General features: G+C 33.0%; 1 protein-coding gene across 5 annotated transcripts in view; it reads right to left on the reverse strand.

Annotated features, from left to right (window-relative positions):
- Positions 1-21,183, reverse strand: part of SUCO (SUN domain containing ossification factor) — an 82,362-nt gene that overhangs the window by 19,665 nt on the left and 41,514 nt on the right. For 3 of the 5 annotated variants that reach the window (XR_496605.3, XM_073011789.1, XM_007989491.3), the window contains 10 exons: positions 18,860-18,967; positions 17,237-17,342; positions 15,238-15,258; positions 14,978-15,033; positions 14,400-14,491; positions 13,539-13,604; positions 7,765-7,833; positions 6,900-6,990; positions 2,911-4,074; positions 1,770-1,857 (listed from right to left, as the gene is read on the reverse strand). Coding sequence is in view for 4 of the 5 variants with exons in the window: in XM_073011789.1 (XP_072867890.1) it covers positions 1,770-1,857; positions 2,911-4,074; positions 6,900-6,990; positions 7,765-7,833; positions 13,539-13,604; positions 14,400-14,491; positions 14,978-15,033; positions 15,238-15,258; positions 17,237-17,342; positions 18,860-18,967 (1,861 nt within the window). In the remaining variant the exon portion in view is untranslated. The remainder of the gene's footprint in view (positions 1-1,769; positions 1,858-2,910; positions 4,075-6,899; positions 6,991-7,764; positions 7,834-13,538; positions 13,605-14,399; positions 14,492-14,977; positions 15,034-15,237; positions 15,259-17,236; positions 17,343-18,859; positions 18,968-21,183) is intronic. The other 2 variants (XM_073011790.1, XM_007989492.3) reach the window with 1 other exon arrangement.

The following is a 21,183-nucleotide window of genomic DNA, read 5'->3' on the forward strand; positions in this document are numbered from 1 at the left end:
TTATAGATTCAATGCCATCCCCATCAAGGTACCAATGACTTTCTTCACAGAATTGGAAAAAGCTACTTTAAAGTTCATATGGAACCAAAAAGGAGCCCGCATTGCCAAGACAATCCTAAGCAAAAAGAACAAAGCTGGAGACATCACACTACCTGACTTCAAACTATACTACATGGCTACAGTAACCAAAACAGCATGGTACTGGTACCAAAACAGAGATACAAACCAGTGGAACAGAACAGAGCCCTCAGAAATAATACCACACATCTACAACCATCTGATCTTTGACAAACCTGACAAAAACGAGAAATGGGAAAAGGATTCTCTATCTAATAAATGGTGCTGGCAAAACTGGCTAGCCATATGTAGAAAGCTGAAACTGGATCCCTTCCTTACACCCTATACAAAATTTAATTCAAGATGGATTAAAGACTTAAATGTTAGACCTAAAACCATAAAAACCCTAGAAGAAAACCTAGGTAATACCATTCAGGACATAGGCATGGGCAAGGACTTTATGACTAAAACACCAAAAGCAATGGCAACAAAAGCCAAAATAAATGGGATCTAATTAAACTAAAGAGCTTCTGCACAGCAAAAGAAACTACCATCAGAGTGAACAGGAAACCTACAGAATGGGAGAAAATTTTCACAATCTACCCATCTGACAAAGGGCTAATATCCAGAACCTACAAATAACTTAAATTTACAAGAAAAAATCAAACAACCCCATCAAAAAGTGGGCAAAGGATATGAACAGACACTTCTCAAAAGAAGACATTTTTACAGCCAACAGACACATGAAAAAATGCTCATCATCACTGGCCATCAGAGAAATGCAAATCAAAACCACAATGAGATACCATCTCACACCAGTTAGAATGGCGATTATTAAAAAGTCAGGAAACAACAGGTGCTGGAGAGGATGTGGAGAAATAGGAACACTTTTACACCGTTGGTGGGATTGTAAAGTAGTTCAACCATTGTGGAAGACAGTGTGGTGATTTCTCAAGGATCTAGAACTAGAAATACCATTTGATCTAGCCATCCCATCACTGGGTATATACCCAAAGGATTATAAATCATGCTGCTATAAAGACACATGCACACGTATGTTTATTGCAGCACTATTCACAATAGCAAAGACGTGGAACCAACCCAAATGTCCACCAATGAGATTGGATTAAGAAAACGTGGCATACATGGAGTACTATGCGGTCATAAAAAAGGATGAGTTCATGTCCTTTGCAGGGACATGCATAAAGCTGGAAACCATCATTCTGAGCAAACTATCGCAAGGACAGAAAACGAAACACCGCATGTTCTCACTCATAGGTGGGAACTGAACAATGAGAACATTTGGACACAGGGTGGGGAACATCACACACTGGGGCCTGTCGTGGGGTGGGGGAAGCGGGGAGGGACAGCATCAGGAGATATACCTAAGGTAAATGATGAGTTAATGTGTGCAGCACACCAACATGGCACATGTATACATATGTAACAAACTTGCATGTTGTGTACATGTACCCTAGAACTTAAAAGTATAATTAAAAAAATAAATAAATAAGAAAGCTTTCTCTAGAGAAGACAATGATGCTAATAGATATGTAACTTTCCAAACATGACATCATATTAATATAACAGGCTTAAACACCAGCTAGCAGGGGGAAAAAGTGAAATTACAATACTTATCCTTTACCAGTGAGATCCTATAGAATTCAGTGGAAATTTATATAAAAAGTAAATAAGGGATGAAGAAGACTAACCTGCTCCTCTGCTATTCTTGAAGTATTCTGAAGTTTTACAATTGTTTTATTGAAAGCCTTTTGCATTTCTTCCATTTGTTTTCGGTACCTATGGAGTAAGAATTGGTTTAAATTAGCTTTAATTTCTTATTTATTCCACTTAGTAATGGAAACATACTTCTGATTTTGATATATGAGACGAATCTATTTTTCTTAAAGTGACTCTTATTCAGGCCTATGCAATACAATTCTATGTATCTCTTGCTATGTAAAATTTAGTAATTTCTGTAGTTTCCTTGGGATGAAGATGGAGGTAGGAAAAAGTAAGAGCAGGTATGGGGTAGCTAAGTGGGCATGTCACACATGAACACACACACACATGATTAGCCAATTAATTCTATGTATGGATTAGAAAAATTTCCTACTTCAGATATAAGACTGCCTTGGTGACACCTTATTAGTGGCATTTCAATTTCAGAGGTGTAAGAAAAGGTGGTGTTTCAGGAACTCTGGACACTTGTGCCTAGATGTTTGTAAAATGTTGGTAGAGAAGCCCTAAGGACAGACAATGAACACACAAAGGATAAAAAAAGAGTAAACAGTTTTAAAAAGCCACGCCTGGTGTCTTAATGAACTGGCACTCTCTCTGGCACTTAAAAGCAGAAATTATTACAACTAGAACTAGGATGCCGAGACCTGTTTAAAAGAGGGCAAACTGAAATGTGCCCAGTCATCCAGTTCAGTCCATCCATGTCTTCACTTATCTAAACTCTTAAGCGATATCTGGTTAAATTCCACTAAAACCTTTAAAGTCTCTATATACTATCATTTTTTCCATGAGCTCTCTGGGAATCAGGCAGAAAAAGTGGCTAAAGTAACAGAAAAAAGGTGAAAGTGAGTATAGATAATTCAAACTTGTTGTCAGCCTAATAATAAAAGTGTCTTGTCACTGAGAAGTACTTTTAAAATTAAAAACAAAAAATTCATTAAGTCACTGATCAGCATTCAAGTAGCTTTCTTTCTCTCTCACTAAAATTGTGCTTACTTCTATTACACCATGAGATAATTAAACCCTCTCCTTCTGTAATCACAGGTCATACATACTCTACGCTACTTAACTCACTGTGTGAAGCTGACTGTGCTAATTCATAATAAAGCTTACCTTTGGCTAAGCTCCTCCAGATAACGACCACTGAGAGACATGTTAACTTCTAAGGCTTTAATACGATTATTAAGTCTCATAAATACTGACTCCTTTTGGTTTGATCCATGTACGAGATTTCCATTAGCATATCCTAGATCTGTAGAATTTTGCAATTCAGCATAAAAATCTGTAGCTGTCCTCTGTAACCCTCTCAAAAGGGCATCTTCTGGAGACTGTTCTTCTTCTTTTACTTCAGGTAATGAAGAAGAATCCACAACAGAAATCAAAGTTTGCTTTGCTGTGTCAGCTACATTCATTTTGGCTTCCCCATCTTCATTGTCGGGTACAGTGGCTGTATTTATTGGTGGCACTATTGTTTCAGACAGCTTTGTGAAAATTTGCATGGAGTTCACATCTTCTTTTATAATATTATCCACTACCTCATTAACTTTATTTGTTTCATAGGTAACAGATGGTTTCTCAATAGAACTAAAGCTCTCAGACTTCTGTTCTGCTTCATTATCAATCTCAACAGAACTCTCTTGGGGAATCACTTGTGATGGTATATGTCCTGCCTCATATTCAACAGATTCAGATACTTCTATTTTAGGCAAGGGATTGATTTCTGGGGTAATATCTAAAAGAAGAGACTGAGAAAGAGTTTGAGAATGGCTTGGTTCAAGTTCAACTGCATCTACAGTGTGATTCACCAAGTCATCTTGGTGCATACTACTACTTAAATCACCAAGAACAACAGTTTCAGCTTCCCTTTCTATATTTTTATTTTCCAATTCTCCACTCAGCGGTTGCAATACCGAAATCTCTACTGATTCTGCAGGTAGTAAGGGTGGCTGAGCTGACACAAGATAATCTTTTCCTTTACTCAAAGCAGTTCTGCTGCGCTGCCAATAAAGAGCAACTCTAACTGAACACCATTTATATATGTATTCCGAAAAACTAGAAATACAACAAATTGTGGTCAGTTCACTGCAAAATATTTGTGTCTCTGACTCAAACCAGGGTGATGACTCATCTTCCTGTTCACCGCTGCCCAGAAGGGTCACTGTAGATGGACTTGCCTCCTCTTCCTCCTCTTGAACTAATTGTACAATGGGACTCTCTTTTGGAGTATCTGGTGTTGACAGCTCCATGTCATTTGTGTCTACTTCAGTGGTTACATACCTAGAAATACATACATAATTATAAATCACTTACTTAGAAGTCTAAAGTTGAAATATGTTTAAGAAAAATAAAGGTATCCATACACAAGACTAAAGGTTGGAAATATAGAAGAAATATAAGTTGTTTTTGGATAAATTTTCCACCTTCAAAACATTTTTATTATAAAAACAAATACTGCTCAGAAATAACAGAAATACTACAATCAAGTGACTAGCCAGACGACTCAAACCACCATATTTACCATATCAAACTTGCTTTCTTTTAATCTGTTTAAGAATTGTTTCTAAGTGAATACTTCCATTCACTGAATGTATAGTGTACCTTTCCTCTCACAAATATCCACTGAATCTTTACAAGCTTCACTATCCCTCATACATCAGAAAGTAAGTCAACTAAGAGCTAGCTTAATAAGCTAGTTTAAACAAGGTCCAGAGCTAGAACTAAAATCTAGGATTCTTAATACTTATGAGTGCACTTTGTACTTGAATATCCTATTTTCAAAAGGCAGCTAGATTTCTCAAACATAATTTTTCTAAGAATGATTTGAGGAACTCCAATGCAGCATTACACACACACACACACACACACACACACCCCTACACACATAGGATTATCTGCTTTAAGGACAAGAAACATATCTCCCTCCTTAAAATAATTTTGCTATCATCTAGGCTAATCTTCTATTATTAAAAGCCAAATACTTAACCACTTTAATAATAATTCTGGCTTATGATATGCTAATAGTGCTGCTATTAAACTACTAGCACCACTATTAATATTCTATCTCATTTTGAGGCTGTGGAGTATGTATGTGGCATACAGGAGAGTGGGGGGATGAAGCTTATGGGGACAGTGTTATAAATTATAATGCTCGTGATTCCTTCCAAGATAAAGATAGTTAATTACTGGGTGTAGCCTTATACACAAAATGTCCAATATGAAAAAATATGGTAATTTAAATACCAAAAATAATTATGCTCAAACACACATTTTCCCATTCTGAAAAATTACTAAGCATGCCAGGAAATGTCTTCAAATAAACACTAATGTCACAATAGCAAAGACAGAAGAAAGTAATAAAATAGACAGTATCTATGAGGTAGACTTTCATTTTGGCAGTAAAACAGTAAATGGACCAAATTAAAACATAATTAGACTACACTTTGGGATATTTATAGCCATATATATTTAGTCTCTAATAATATTTCTTACATATTCAAGTAATATATTTTCTACCAAATAATTTATGACAGTAAAAAGAAGTAATGTTTGAAGAAGGGGAGAGAAAAATTAAATTGAATTTGGTAAAAAATACTGAATATAGATGTTATATACCATCATTATACACTGTAATTAGAAATATACTTTAAAAATTTTTTCTCAAATTCACATGGTAAATCTTACTAAAACCTAGGAAAAGAAAATAAGTTGGCTTTCCATAACTTTAACAGTGACATCCTATCATGGATTCCTTCATTTTCATGCATTTGCTTCAAAAGATTGCTTCAAAAGCATTAAAAAGAATGTAAGACAAACATGAAGAAATATTGAATAAAAAATTATGGAAAGATTATCTATTAAAAATATGGAAAAATAAAAACTGCTACACTGGCCTGTGACTATAGCTTTCAACAAATATTCCTATCTACTTGTGCATATATGTATGTGTCTTAAAATGTATACATATATATATAACCAAATTAGTTTTATTTCGTTTTGAAAAATATGACATAGTGTGTTGTTAACTGAAGAAACCTAGTTACCAAATCAGGAACAGCAATCACAGCTCCACATAATTAGAAACACCAAGAATGTCTCTATCCTCAACAGATTTCTTAGGTCCTTTTAGGAATCAATAACACATATGCTATATTTTCTCTCTAATCACCCAATAAATATCTCCAGTATTTTTCAGGATTAACACAGGATAATATAATTTTCTCACTATGCCTTTCAAAGCATCAAAATCTCATTTTTGAAATAGTATAGTTCTCAGGAATTGCAGTTCAAAGCATACCCACTGCAGGTCTCATTACATACTATCTTGAACTAAGCAGTTCATATTCAAATATATTATACTCTTAAGTAGAGTTGTTCTAAGATAAAGGACTTGCAAAGTTGTGTAGGGAGTGTATCTAATGAAATATATATAAATTAAGTCTACAATAACTATCTGATTATCCAAATCATTATAAGCTTATTATTTATTATAGATAAGAAGTAGAGGTACCAAAAAAGTAACACCTCTGGCAGAAAAGACAAAAAATGAGTATATATTATATCTATTACCTATTTAGCTATATCCCTGCCCAAAGTGTCCCCACTGCAACCTGGGGAAAGGCCTACATGATTCAGAGAAATGAAACAGTTAAGAGCTTGCTGTGTGGCAAACACATTATTCAAGAACCACTGCTCTACGTATTTTGGTAGTTTCTAGGGATACCACAGATCAATGCTTTTAAACTTGAACTTAATAAAAAAAAAAAGGTGGGGGGGCCTTTAAAATTTGTCTTCAAGCCTATACTTGCAGAGTAAGGTCAACTATTTGCAATATGGAGAAGAGTCACTGTTGTGAATAATGAAAGTTATATATAATACCCCCTCAAAAAAAAAGTTTGATCTGAATTATATTCCCAGTATGCATGTACACTAATGGGAAGAAGCAACTCAAAGATTTTCTAAGTGGCCACAGAATGTCTATCCTATGATTCAGAGCTCTCTACAGGTAATCATTTCATACACAAATCACAAGTTCCTTTTTTTATACTAATATACTTAACCCTGAATTGCAATAAAATTCTATTTAATATCACATTATAACTTACGCAGGAGATGGAACAGGAGTTGAAACAGGAGTTGATTCAGGCATTTTAGGTGCAGCTGTGGCAGTGGCATTCTCAGATATACTTTTATTTCCTATTTTAAGAAAGATGCCCAATGTTGAGTTCAATTTTAAAAGCTATACCATGAAAATATTTTACTAAAACAAATAAATTTCTTGGAAGAGAAGAAAACAGCCAATTGGTTTGCTACTGCAGCCTTTTCTTAAAAAATCAAAATTCTTTTAGGAAGAAATGATCATATAAGATCACGACAAGTAATATATATTGTTTCTCAATTTCTCAGATAATTAAATCAAGTCAGATGACTATGAATGTTGTGTAATCTTATGTGATTAATATGCCTTCTAGATATTGAAAGAGTTGTTGAAGAGAATGAGAGGAAATAAATGAGTCATTTTAAATGTTCACTTGGATCTAAGCATTTTTTAAAAAACAAAAAGGCAAGACTGTTTCTTCTTGCCAATAATATTCTTATTTGCCACTCTCTAAGGAAAAGATGGCTTTGTAAAATCAAGTAGCTATTTAACACATGAAAGAATAATATACTTGAAGTACCATTAGGACATCAAAATCTCAGCAAAGATATAAGGAATAAAATCATTGCTATTAATATTAGAGCCAGAAGTCAAAAAGCAAATTCATAAGTTTTATATAGACAGTATCCTTTTATAAAAAAGAACGTGTGAAATTCAAATAAACAATGAATAATAAAGATTGATAAGTTCCTCTGATTTCTATATTTCTAAATGTAAAAAATCAAATTTTCTTAACTCATTACTTGATTTTCCTAAACATAAGGACCCCTGGAGTACCAGCTATTTAAAAGACCCATAAAATGATTAGGTACCTTCTGTCAGGTCTTCAGTTTTTGCTCCCAGAATATTAGCAGCAATATTCACCATATTTAGAATGGCATCTAAAACAAAATTCAATCAGAAAAAATACCAAATACCTAAATATTCTAATATAAATTAATATCAGATAGTCAAAAAATCATTTAGAATGATCTTTTGCATTTTTTGACTGGTTACTTTTGCATTCACCTCACAACTAAAGTCCAATATAGGACACAAATAAATTTTAGCCAAAAGTGTAAAGCATGTATCTAAATTTTTATGTTCAAAAGGAATTTTATATTTAAATATAGTTTTCTTTTTGAAGACGGAGTCTCGCTCTGTCGCCCAGGCTGGAGTACAATGGAGCAATCTCGACTCACTGCAACCTCTGCCTCCCAGGTTCAAGCAATTCCCCTGCCTCAGCCTCCCGAGTAGCTGGGACTACAGGCACATGCCACCACGCCCAGCTAATATTTTGTATTTTAGTAGAGACAGGGTTTCACTGTGTTGCCCAGGCTGGTCTCGAATTCCCGAGCTCAGGAAATCTGCCCACCTCAGCCTCTCAAAGTGCTAGGATTACAGCTGTGAGCCACTGCGCCCGGCCTTAAATATACTTTTCTTGTAAAACTACCCTAGACACTTTACCAAAACACTGTCTTCAGCATATTATAAATTCAAGTATAACTCAACATACAGTCTGTACCGGGACAGTGAGAAAATGTGATGATCAAAATTCTTATTTTACGGAAAAACCTATTTTTCTTTAAAAATTCTCTACAGTTTAGAATAAAAAAGCAAACGCTTTTCCTACATTACGTGATTATCACAGGTAAAACAAAACAGAGATTATCCAAAAAAAGCAGAAAATATTTTCAACTATTAGTCTATCATATCTATGGTAATATGGTTAAATTCTAAATTGATATTGCATATAATCAAATCTCTTTGATGACTTTAAAAAACTCATTGGCCAAAACTGCAATCTTTTTAAATCATAAAGCATACAAATTCTTTAGTTAATTGGTTGGGGATAGGGATGGGGCAGATTAACGAAAAGTCAAGGTCATAAAGCAAAGTGTTGTAAAAAAGCAATCTGCATACCTGCTAACCCTACTACTCTTTTGGAGGAGGGTATTTACATGAAAAAGTGGTACAAACCTCAGTATCTACATAGATATATTTATACATGAGCATAACAAAATATCAGAACTCCATAAAAAACTGGTACTGGGAATAGAAGACCTTCCTTCCAGTAATGTGATGTAATTTCAAGTGAAATTACCTTTTCATTCCCAATCTAACCTTTGAAATTCCACTAGAATTTAATTCTTTGGTATCGGGTACTCCTACTACTAAAATACTAAGATCTGGCAGGGGCTACATATTAATCATCATACATTATTTCTGTCTTAATCTCCTTTCCTAAAAGCGATCCACAGAGTATTCATCACTTTTTCAATGAAAACTAGAGATGTGAAAAGTAGAAAAGGATCTAAGAGAGAAAAATCTACTACATTAGGAAGATTGCAAGTAAACCAAAGAGTGCTGCCTGGAGCTCATCCTGTAAAAATAATGCTTTAGGATGGGAGAAAGTAGTTGCAGATTTTAAACTGTTTTAAAGTGATAGCTAGGAATCAGCTATAATGTTGATCTTCACAAAATTATAAGTGTATACTCTGAAAGTCAACAAAGTAGTGGTACTTTGTTTCTAATCATTAGTATAACACACAAAGGTTTGATATTTGCCATTTTAAAATGCTTAAATAACATTTTTAATATTGTCCTTTGACCTGGCAAACTGATAAACAGAAGTGGCCTTGATTCTTACTTAAGCTAAAGAGATGCTGCAGTATGAAATAACAAAAATGGAAACTCCATATTCCCTCACAAACCAAGATGAAGTCTGGAATGGAAACTTATTTCCTCATACACCCTTTATAATGCCAATCAATACTGCAATATTATTTATGATCCCCCACCTACACTGCCACCTACAGTCAAAACTGACTGCTTCACAAAACTCAAATTGTGCAACCAACAGTTTATATACTTTGTGTTTCAAAGTGAGATCTTACCTGAGATTTCAAATTTTTTGACATTCATTATTAAATAATTCAAGAAGACAATGTATCTGTGTAACGAAAGCAGCTTTACAGTATTATTTCTGAACCTAAATTTTAACACCAGTACCTACAATAAAGAAGACCCTTCTATTCACCCTTTTAAAATATTATTTATTATCATCATTTCAGGAAACCTGGTAACAAAAGTAAAATGCAGCAAATTTCTTCTCAGTCCATTTAACCTAAAATAACTTCCCCATGTTTGAAGAACATTGCCTAATGTATCTTTTTTGAGAGAAAGCAGAATTGTGAATATTCTATGTTCAATTTGTATACAAACACATGATAGTCTGTATACATCATGATTATCTGGCCATTAAAAAACCTTCAAAATAGACTAAAATAACATCTTTGAATATAATTGCCAAACTAGAGATAAAAGTCCCTAATTTCTCCTGGATTAGTCAACTTTTAAATTTTTGAATTGGGCAACTTATTCATCCCACCTCATTCCTTTAGGAATAAAATGCTCCTAATATTTGGTCCTAAAGATCAAATATCTCCATATTATTTACTCAGTCTTCAGTGCTCCAATGGCTCTTTTTGATAAAGAAAACAAACATTTGTTCAGGCTGCTGAAGCTGAAGAGTTTATATGATACAACAGAAGATAAATCAACAAAAAAAGACTTCTTCCTATGTGTACTACCTATGAAGCATGCCCACATTTTCTAGGAAAATGGTCCTTCTAGCATCTACATTTTTTCCACAAAAATAAAACACTTTGACTTAAAAAGTAAAAACTACATTTTCTCTTAAACATACACATGCACCTATCTCCCTTTAGCAGATATAGTGATTTTAACAGAAACAAAAAACACATATTTAAGAGCAAAGGCAGACCTGCGCCAATATCAAAGCAGGCAGAGGTCTGGCAAATTCACATGACAAAGAACAAGAAAATCAGAGTGATATGGAGAAATCTTGTTGAAGTGAAAGATTTAAATGTTTTAGTTCAAGAACATAAACAAAAGAATCAGGAAAGCATACACACAAAGCCAAGAATGCTGCTCTAAGATAACAGCTTCTCCCTTTTTAGCAGTTAAGTAAATCATATAATATCAAGAATGTTTAAATATGCAGTGTGCATGCTCTTTGATATCCAACTCTCAGCAGTGGCAAAGTATTCCGGTGACATATTTCCTATAACTACCAACTACTTGATAGCAAAAAGAAAAGGAGTTTCTATTAAGATTAAAAACAAAGAATTCTAGCTTGTGGATACTATGTACACATTAAAAACAAGAAAAAAAACTACTTTCAAAATGGGCTAATTTCAAGCTAATTTAGAAAGCAGTGATGATTACAGTCAAACTCAGACATCCTTGTGCCAAAGACCAGTTCTTTGAATCAGAACTACTTAAGTTCTCATTCCACTTTATTAATTACTTCTTCAAGTTATACCACCTTGGAGGCTATAGCTAATTCAGTCCCAAACTCTTCAGAGAAGAGTAGAAGGACACAGATACAGAAGGCGGCAGTGTTAGGCCATGTCTATAAAGTTTTGTAACAATAAAGTCTTATCACTCAGCTCTTACTGCCTCTCTTGTTCTAAAACTTCAGGAGGTGGAGATCATTTTAAATCTCATTTTAGATACTCAGCTGACATCCTCCCACCCTTCTTATTTCTCTGTATAAATTCTTTCAATACCTAGAACACTGGAAGATAATCTTGCCCTCCCAGAGTTCTGTAAAAGGAAAATTAACTGATATACCTTCAAGGAGAAAGATCCAAACAGAAGTATCTAAACACGATTCTATCTCTAATTAATTGATATACTGATCAAAGACATGAATAGAAACAGGGAAATGTCTTCCCCTGATATATGACTGGTTTTTATGTTTGTTTTTATGGTTTTTTTTGAGACAGAGTCTCACTCCGTCTCCCAGGCTGGAGTGCAGTGGTGCAATCTCAACTCACTGCAACCTTCGCCTCCCGGGTTCAAGCAATTCTCTTGCCTCAGCCTCCCGAGTAGCTAGGATTACAGGCGCATGCCACCATGCTTGGCTAATTTTTACATTTCTAGTAGAGACAGGGTTTCACCATGTTGGCCAGGCTGGTGTCAAACTCCTGACCTCAGGTGATCCGCACATCTCAGGCTCCCAAAGTGCTGGCATTACAAGCATAAGCCACTGCGCCTGACCTATGGTTAGGTTTTAATGGCGTCTAGAAGTTAACCACATAGGAAGATACAGCAAGAAAATCCAGAATGTCAACACACTTTTCCTTTATCTGAAACTACAGTAAGACATTATTTCCTTAAGGTGTCCTCTCTTTTCCAGTAACCACCAGAAGCTAGAGATCTTTTAGTCTGGGGCTATTTTCTGACCCCAGAAAATAGCTAATTCAACTTACTGAGCTACATAAATGACAGAATAATGACTACTATGTAACATACAGAATGCAAATTAAGGGAAACAAAAACATTAATATCCAGACAGATAAGACATTTCTTTTACTCCTAAAAAATTACATCACATAGCAGTGAATGAGACTTACTTTTACATCAATAGCCTGGATAGCTAGGAATCCTATTTAAATGTAATCACTAATATCTAGAAAGTCAGAAGCCTAGCAATAAAGTAAAACAAAATATACTGAACTGATATGTAACAAAGTTGAATATTACTTTGTAATCACGAAAGATTTTCCTTCTACAGGTATTTTTAACACTCTTTTTCCCATTCCCTAGAAAGTCCACTGAAGTCTTCACTCTTCTATGGAAGGGGAAGGAGGCAAGAAAGAAAGAAAGAAAGAAAAGGCTAAAAGGAGAGATGAAAGAGGTGATTTTAACTCTATATACTGTGGCTACACAAAATATCAACTTAAGTATTTAGATTACTGGTTGAATATCTAAAAAAGTTATAAAGTCAATGTTCACACTGACATTGGAATTCAAGTAATTCAATTCACTAAGAGCAAAAAGTGACAAGCACAAGCAACTCGTCTTCTATTTTACCAAGATTTGTTTTTATTAAATTAATAATTTTCAAATAAAAAGAAAACTACTTCTAGTTAATTTTACATTTTTCAGAAATAATCAAAAACATCACTGAAATATACCTACACAGAATCTCACCATGAAAAATAAAGTGCCAGTTGGGTAATGGTCTTTCCAGTAGTCTCCTTAGTGAGCCTACCACTAGGCTGGGATTATATTTTGGAATAACAACAAACTAAACCACTAGTATATCTTATTCACTGTTTCTTAGTGTACAAAGAGTATATTATTACTAGTATTCTTATTGGTATTCATTATTATCATGGTAGGAGCACCCTTTATATTTTGTAACTAAATGGCAAACTAACCATATTTATAGATTAACTGTTGTATGGCTATTTTAATAATTCTTCCCCCAAGAAAATCCACAGCCCTTTCTTCACTATAAGGAATTTGCCCCAAAATGTGAGTGCCTAATTAGAGTAGAAGAAACACCTTTATTATGCTTGCTTTTGTCTCTCTCCTCTTTCTTTTCATATATTTTTCTTATCGCATTTCTATAAAAATACTTTTCAAAAGACAATATCTTTTATTTCAACTCAAAGTTCAATACTGGGAGAAGTCTCCTCAACCATACCATGACAAAAAGTCCATGTGTATCAGAATGAAAAAGTTGAGAAATGCTTTAGTAGACTGAAGAGAAAATCCTCAAAATACTCACTTGTAGCAGAACCAAGAAGATTTTTTGAGGATTTATCCTCTCCAGTATTATAATCCAGTGGATAATCTGTTTAAAAAGAAAACAAAAGCAATTATGCTGAGATCTAGCTCCAATGATAACATATTTAAAAGCTCAAATTATTGTCCTGTCAAAGTCAGCTAACATTTAAAACATTTTGTAATAAATATGAATCATATATCTAAAACATGTTCACAAAAAGCACATAAGTTTAAGAAACCATTTAACAAACAAATATAAACCAAGGAAAATAACTGTAATGCTTACCAGAATTTTAACCACATTTATAAGACTTTTTTATTCAAGTTTTCAATATACTTTACCAACTCTTAGTCAATCACGCTTGAGAAAATTTAGATTGTTCAAACAATAGTATAAGACATCTTAAAACAAGGACTTAAATTGGAAATGGAGAGTGTCATAAAACTTTCCTCCACCTCTGTAGAGTCACATGATTTCTCAATGGCTCACAGGAGGCCAAAATGTGCTTGCTCTTAGGCTCATGGGAAATCAAAGGAATTAAAGCTCATTTCTACTATTTCAGTATCTTGTGAGTTTAACAGATTTTTGGCCCTGGCATAGGGATATAATCATAATTTATACTATTAATATTATAGAACGGAGTTTCAGTTACAAATAACTGATAAACTTGGAAAGCAATACGATTACAAAGCAATCATATTAGAAAACAGATTTAAGTAAAAGTTGAGTTAAAAGCAACAAAACAAAAGCCTGAAGACAACAGTCATATTGATTTAAGTAATCTATACTCCCCCATTACTATTCGATTTTTAAAAAGTAAAAAAAAATATACCTAACAGTCATCTGTTTGATGTCACTTACCATAGTCCTCATCAAATAGTTCCTGGCGTTCTGAGTGATACTGGGAATCAGCAATTTCTTCATATTCTTCCACCATGCTAGTGCCAAATACCCTATATAAACAACAATTTCATTAAAGACTTCCAAAACAAAACACTCATTAAGACTAATCTCTTCACAATAAATGACAAACATCAACTTTGGTCATATTTTGAGGACCACTGGCTTTTGGACTTAAAAATAATGGCTGTTCCTTACATTTTAGTCATCTACGGTTTCAATTAAAATGTAACACTAATCTATTTAAGGCATTTAGAAATATAATGGATGAGTTTTTATATCAGTCTAAAATGTTTCTGTGTAATATCATCATAGCAAAATAGCAAGCAAGTTAAAACAAATATACAAAATGAGGTTAATTTTTAAAGAGGGTATTTTGACATTTTTCCAAAATGCATTCAAAAGAAAGAAAGTTTCACAGTTTTTATTTCCATGGTATTAACTAACGTAAGAGAAAATTATTTCTTCACTTTAAATATATCGAAAATTTTATCAATTTTTTAAAAAGCACTCAATAAATGTATTTTGTTCTGCATTACCTTATAAGGCTTAATGGACAAAAGTGCTCTGATCCAAAATGTGATACCAACTCAACCTAAAGAATAAAAGCACATAAAATGGGAAGCCAGCAGACAGCACGTAAGAACATCTAACAATATACTCACTTTTTTCATTATAACATTTCTAAACATTTCTATAAAGTCCTCATTTTCCCCAAAATCAATAATTGTAAAGTTTTTGTAATGCATTAATATGCCATGTCCTGTTATTTAATAGTGCAAAAGAGAAGGTTGCTAACCTTTATGTACTTGATGAACATCTGAAGCAAGAGAAAGGAAAAGAAAAAGAAATCAGTTCCAAAGTCTAGACATCATGCAATAAGCAACTTTAAATATTTGTAAATTATGTTGTATAAAGTATAGAAAGCAATGTCATGTGATGGATAACACTGTAGTATTCTTAATTCCTTGAATAAAAGCAATGATTTAAATTTTTGCCATCACAACCTGAGAGTATAATCTAAATGACTGCAATGAAATAAATTAACTTTAAGGTTATAAGTTAACTGATCTGCAAGCCATTGCTGTTATTTTATATAACTGTTAGATAGAAAGCATTCTAAAAGCAATTAATAAACAGTATCTAGAAACAATCTTTTACTTTAAGTATTACAGACATGTATCAAGTATATATCCATATATGAATTTATTGATATATATGCACATATACATATATGTTGTACACATATACATATTGATAACAGTCCATTATGAAATGGTATTTATACTTGTATACTATTATATATAACTTATTTCAGGGAAAGCATGAATTTTTGGTATGCTATGTTATTTCAAGTACAACTTACAGAAGTGGAAGATATATATCAATTGGTCTTTCAAATGTATGCTATTAAAAAGTAGTAGATTTGAGTGTAGTTCTTTTAGGATAAGGAAAATCCAGGTAAAAAACTTATATAACATTATTACCATAAAACGAAAATCAGAAAGTAATTTTTCCCTGCTTTTCATGAGTTGTAAGTAAATGTTTCTTGCTTTTAGACTCAATTCTACCAAAGAGGGTTTTTTATAAAACTAATATTTAAAATGCTCTATAATCTCCCACCACAAAAGGAAGAAACTGGAAAGTTTCATAAGGCATTTTATTATGTTTCCAATAAAATATCCTTCCATTATTAACAAAGTAAATGGTACAAAGAATAATTCTCTAAAATTATTTCATTTGAGTTATCTTACTTGCAAATTAAATACGATTTTGTTACCTAGTAAATGACTTTTAACATTTTTGCTTCTTCGCAGTGAAGAAAGTGTACTGTATAAAGTCATTAATTGTTTCAGCACCCATTTTAAAAGGAATTGAAAATGTTCTTAATTTTTTTGAATTAATAATTTTATTGAATTATTAACTGAGAATATCAACTGTATTTTAAAAATAGAATTTAGCATTTTTATAATGAGATTAAGAATACTACAAGTTTACCTATTAACAGAAGTCGATTTAAAACATGCTTTAAAAAGAGATGGTAAAATCACAGAAGACAAAATTAGGTAGCTGTAAGTTCTCACATTTAAAGAAGGACAGAAATTAGAACTGCTGCCATTCCAAAAATGTCATAATATTAAATCAATAGTACTTTAAGATACGGCTATAATTTTAAAGAAAAAAAAAAGAGGGAAGGAAGGAGTAAGAACTTTCCCTATTTTGTCTAACCCAATTCAAAAGTGGTAGTTTTACTTGATTAGCTGGTAGAAGCGGCAGTGGAAATACAGAACATCAGTGTTTAAAAGTCTGTTTTATTTGAAACTGGTACTTGGACACAGAATATTTCATTTGGCTATACAACGAAAAAGACAAAAGCTGTAACAATGCCAAGTAAGTGGACATTAAAGATGAAATGATCTAAGAATCAGAGTCTAATTAGAAATTACACCTGCTTTAAAGACTTCACTTACCAGCAATGATTTCAGTTTCAAAATAGAAAGAAATATACTATGAAGATGACATTTTGCATAAAGACTCAAAAGACTTAAATAGTTATAATCTGGAATTTTATCAGAGCCATAAATAACAAAAAGCTGGCCTACGCTTCCAGCAATACAAAAGGGAATGTAGCAATATTTCACTCATGAAATAATATACCCAAGTAAGAATTATCTATTAAGTGGTATAGTATAGTCTATTTCTTAATTTTTCTGATTTCTAAAAAGATGAGGTGTATAAAGTGTGAATAACACATATATTTTCAATATAGAACATAGTCTTGTATGTGTAAACATTACCTTGACATATTTTGCATACATCTGTTCATCTAAAGGGAAACTCTGTACATTCCGCTCATCTCTACCATGAAAAGTACCCAGCTTAATCCACTTATTTGTTGGATATCTACAAAATATAAAAAATATGTTTTTTAAAAATTATAAACCACACATTGAGAGGTTCCATGATATTTTCAAAATACAATTTTTTTTCCTTTCCAGGTGAACATGCTGGCTTAACAGTTTAATACATAAATACATACATTTAATAAATACACTTTCTTTTCCAACTAAACTGACAGGTTTCTCTTTACGAGGAAAGAATGCCTTGAAAAATCACTCCATTACTAAAAGGTAAGACTAGTGCCACTTCTTGGGGTTTGGGAGGAGGTTTTAGAACAGAAAGTCACCAAGAGACTGTCTTGGAAGAAGGTGGCACAACTCTTTACATACTGACATGTGTGTAATAATGTAAAGTATAAATACAAGTACTGATGGAAAGAGAATGGGAAGAAAAAACTTTTAAAATCACATCTGAGTTTGATATATCTGTTTCCCTTTAAAGAGGAATTTAATATCTAATATAAAAGTCTAAAACTATTGTATCTGTTTACTGAAACATTATAAGAACTCCTCAAAATAATGAGCCCTCTCACCATATTAAAAAAAAATACACTTTACTTATCAGAGCTGTGTATGTTCATTTGACATATAAGAAAATTGCAGCTGAGAGAAAAGGAAGTGATCTGAGCAAGGGTAGTGGCAGGATAACAGAATTCTCAAGAGGTCTTCAGAACTAATTTCAAAAACTGTATATATGCAATGCTGAATGTGAGGTGAAGGAAGAAACATCAAGGAAAACCCTTAATGGTCAATGACAAAACAAAAGTGCCATAAATAAACAGCATCCTACATGCCATATCGTGGACACTCAAAAAGTATTTATGAAATGATGTAACACCTCTGTTGAATGAAAAATAACGTGTACACATTAAAAAAGATATGTGTAAAAGATGAGAGTATTTCCAGGATGTAAAAAGTAAATATTTTTATAAAATTAATAAATAAGTGCATAGTAAAGACTGGAAGAAATATATTAAAATGCTAATAAGGGCTATCTCTGGTTGACAAAATGCAGTTCTAGTCTAAATTCCTCACAACATGTTTCTTTCTTTTATAATCACACATGTATAAAAAAAGTTTTAGAATATATTTTAATAAAAATATACCTCATAATATAAAATAAAGCACCTATACATGTATGTTTTTAATAACTTTTAAAAGAAATGTTTAGAAGCAAGAGAGCATAATGACTGAAAGTGAGGACTTTGAAGTCAGAGTTGTAGTTATGAATTTTGGTTCTCAAACTCACAAGTCATGTGACCTGGGCAAGCTACTTAATCTCCCCTTTTCTGTTTCCCCACACTATAAGAGTATAATATCATATGGTTATATTTAAAGCATCATATGAGCTAATCAAAGTAAAAGGTAAGTGATTAACAAGACCCTACAATACAGTTGTATTATCGTTATTACAAACTGACCTTTAAAAAATAAATGGACTGAAGTCAAAATAGTGACCCACTTTTTTGTTTTATTTCAGAGATCCAACATAGACCCTACAGAAACAGCTTTAGAATTTACCTGTCACTGATAGAAACCAGAAAATCTTTAGGAGTAGAAGAAAATAATTCATAATTTGCAATATCAAGCTGCTTTACTTGAATTGGTTCACAAAGTTCAATAACAAACCTTCAAAAAGAACAAAAGACAATTACTTAAACCAATCAACAGTTCATATTAAATATGACATTAACAGTTTCCATAAATTAGACTACCATGAAAAGTTGTTCATTAAAATGTTAAGGAGGGTATGTAACCTGAGTTGTCTATACGAAACATCTTTAAATACTTCCCGAGGATATCATTAGTGGGGCAAAAAAAAAAAAAAACCAACCTGTAAATAAAACAATATTGATTTTGCTCCACCATCGTTTTTAAAAGATTCTTTTTTTAGATAACACTCATTCTTGGAGAAGGGATGACTTTCCTAAAAACAGACAGTGATGATGTAAAATGACTAGTCTGGAGGACAGTTTGGCATATACAGTGCCTTAAAAAGTTATCATAGTCTTCGATTTAGTTCTCAGAAATTTATCTTAAGGATTCAAAGCTTCAGATGTCCACCTTTGTATATATATTTTGCTATATTGAAGCACACCAGTCTATAAGAGCGCGGAGGGGGGGAGGGAGGAAATCAACTTAAATATTTAGCAAAGAGAATTAACAAATTATGGTTCATCCAGACAATGAAATACTAAGCAGCCATTAAAACTGGTACTAAAACCTATTATTTCATTTACATAAAAATCTACAGACTGTAAACCAATTTACAGTAACAGAAAGCAGATCTGTAATTGCTGTGGGAGAAGAGAGACTGCGAGAAATTACAAAGAGGTATGATGAAACTTTTGGGAATGATGGATGTTTGTTATCTTTATGGTGGTGATGATTTCAGATACATAAATGTCAAAACTTACCAAATTATACACTTTGACGTGTAGTTTATTGTACATGCAATTTACTGTATGTCAACTATACCTCAATAAAGCTCTTTTTTTTTAAATGATGCTATGATTTACATTTATTAACATGCAAAGATGTCAAAAATACTGCTGCTTAGGAAAAAATTAAAAGTATGGTTCCATGTGCATAAAATTGAATATAGCACAGCATTGGGGGAAAATAAATACCCATGACATCTAACACTCTAATCACTGCTTTGATAAATTATCAAAGGAGATTTATAGAAAGACAATTAAATGCTAAATAAATCAAAAGCATTATAATTAAGATAGTGTTTAATCTTGGAGAGCAACAGACTTAAGTCCCAGGAGATGGTTAAAAAACAAAATCAGGTTTCAGAGAAAGGCTCATGAAGAGAGGAAACTAACACCTGCTGAATGCTTACTCTGGATCAGATACCATGTTTTATGATTTTTACCCATCCTTTGATTTAATTCTTACAACCAAATTGCAAGGGATATTATCACCATTTCATAGAATAAATCAATAAACACTAATTGACTACTTCACATTTTTCCCCAGGATGTACCTGAGCATATGGCCGTCCATCAGAGACTGTATCCTAAGCTCAGTCATGTTTATTAGTTCTCAAGGGTCTATCTAGCCAGCATGTTATGACTAAAAAAGTAAAATGTATTGGCTGGGTGCAGTGGCTCACGCCTGTAATCCCATTACTTTGGGAGGTTGAGGCGGGCAGACTACTTGAGGTGAGGAGTTCAAGACCAGCCTGGCCAACATGGTGAAAACCCATCTCTACTAAAAATGCAAAAATTAGCCAGGTGTGGAGGCGGGTGCCTGTAAGCCAAGCTACTTGGGAGGCTGAGGCAGGAGAATCGCTTAAACACAGGAGGTGGAAGCTGCAGTGAGCTGAGACTGTGCCACTGCACTCCAGCCTGGGCAACAGAGCGAGACTCTGTCTCAAAAAAAAATTACGGAAGTAACATGTAATAAAAAGGATCAGAAATTTTTTAATGGAAAAAAAATCGGTAGAGAAGGACTAATTCTCCATAGAAACCACCAAAGAATCTGCATATTAATTACTAGAAAATAAGGCAATATAAGGTAGCCCAATATAAGATCCATATGTAAAAACTGCATAATTGTATACAACAAAATGTAATTTTAAAGAGATATCATTTACAATAGTAACAAAACAAAATTTTTTTAAAAGCTGCCCGGGAAGAAAATTAACCAAAGATATGTAATGCTTTCACAGAAATTTTTTAAAAAATAACTTTATTGAAAGACATTAAAGACAACAAAGAAAGATATGCCCTGCTTATGGATACAAAACCTCAGTATCTGAAAGTCATTTAAAGATTCAATAAAATTCCAAACAAAATTCCCATATGACATTCAAGGAATTCAAAAGGGAAAGTCTA

The sequence above is a fragment of the Chlorocebus sabaeus genome, chromosome 25, assembly GCF_047675955.1.
Source record: "Chlorocebus sabaeus isolate Y175 chromosome 25, mChlSab1.0.hap1, whole genome shotgun sequence".
In the NCBI taxonomy this organism is placed as follows: domain Eukaryota; kingdom Metazoa; phylum Chordata; class Mammalia; order Primates; family Cercopithecidae; genus Chlorocebus; species Chlorocebus sabaeus.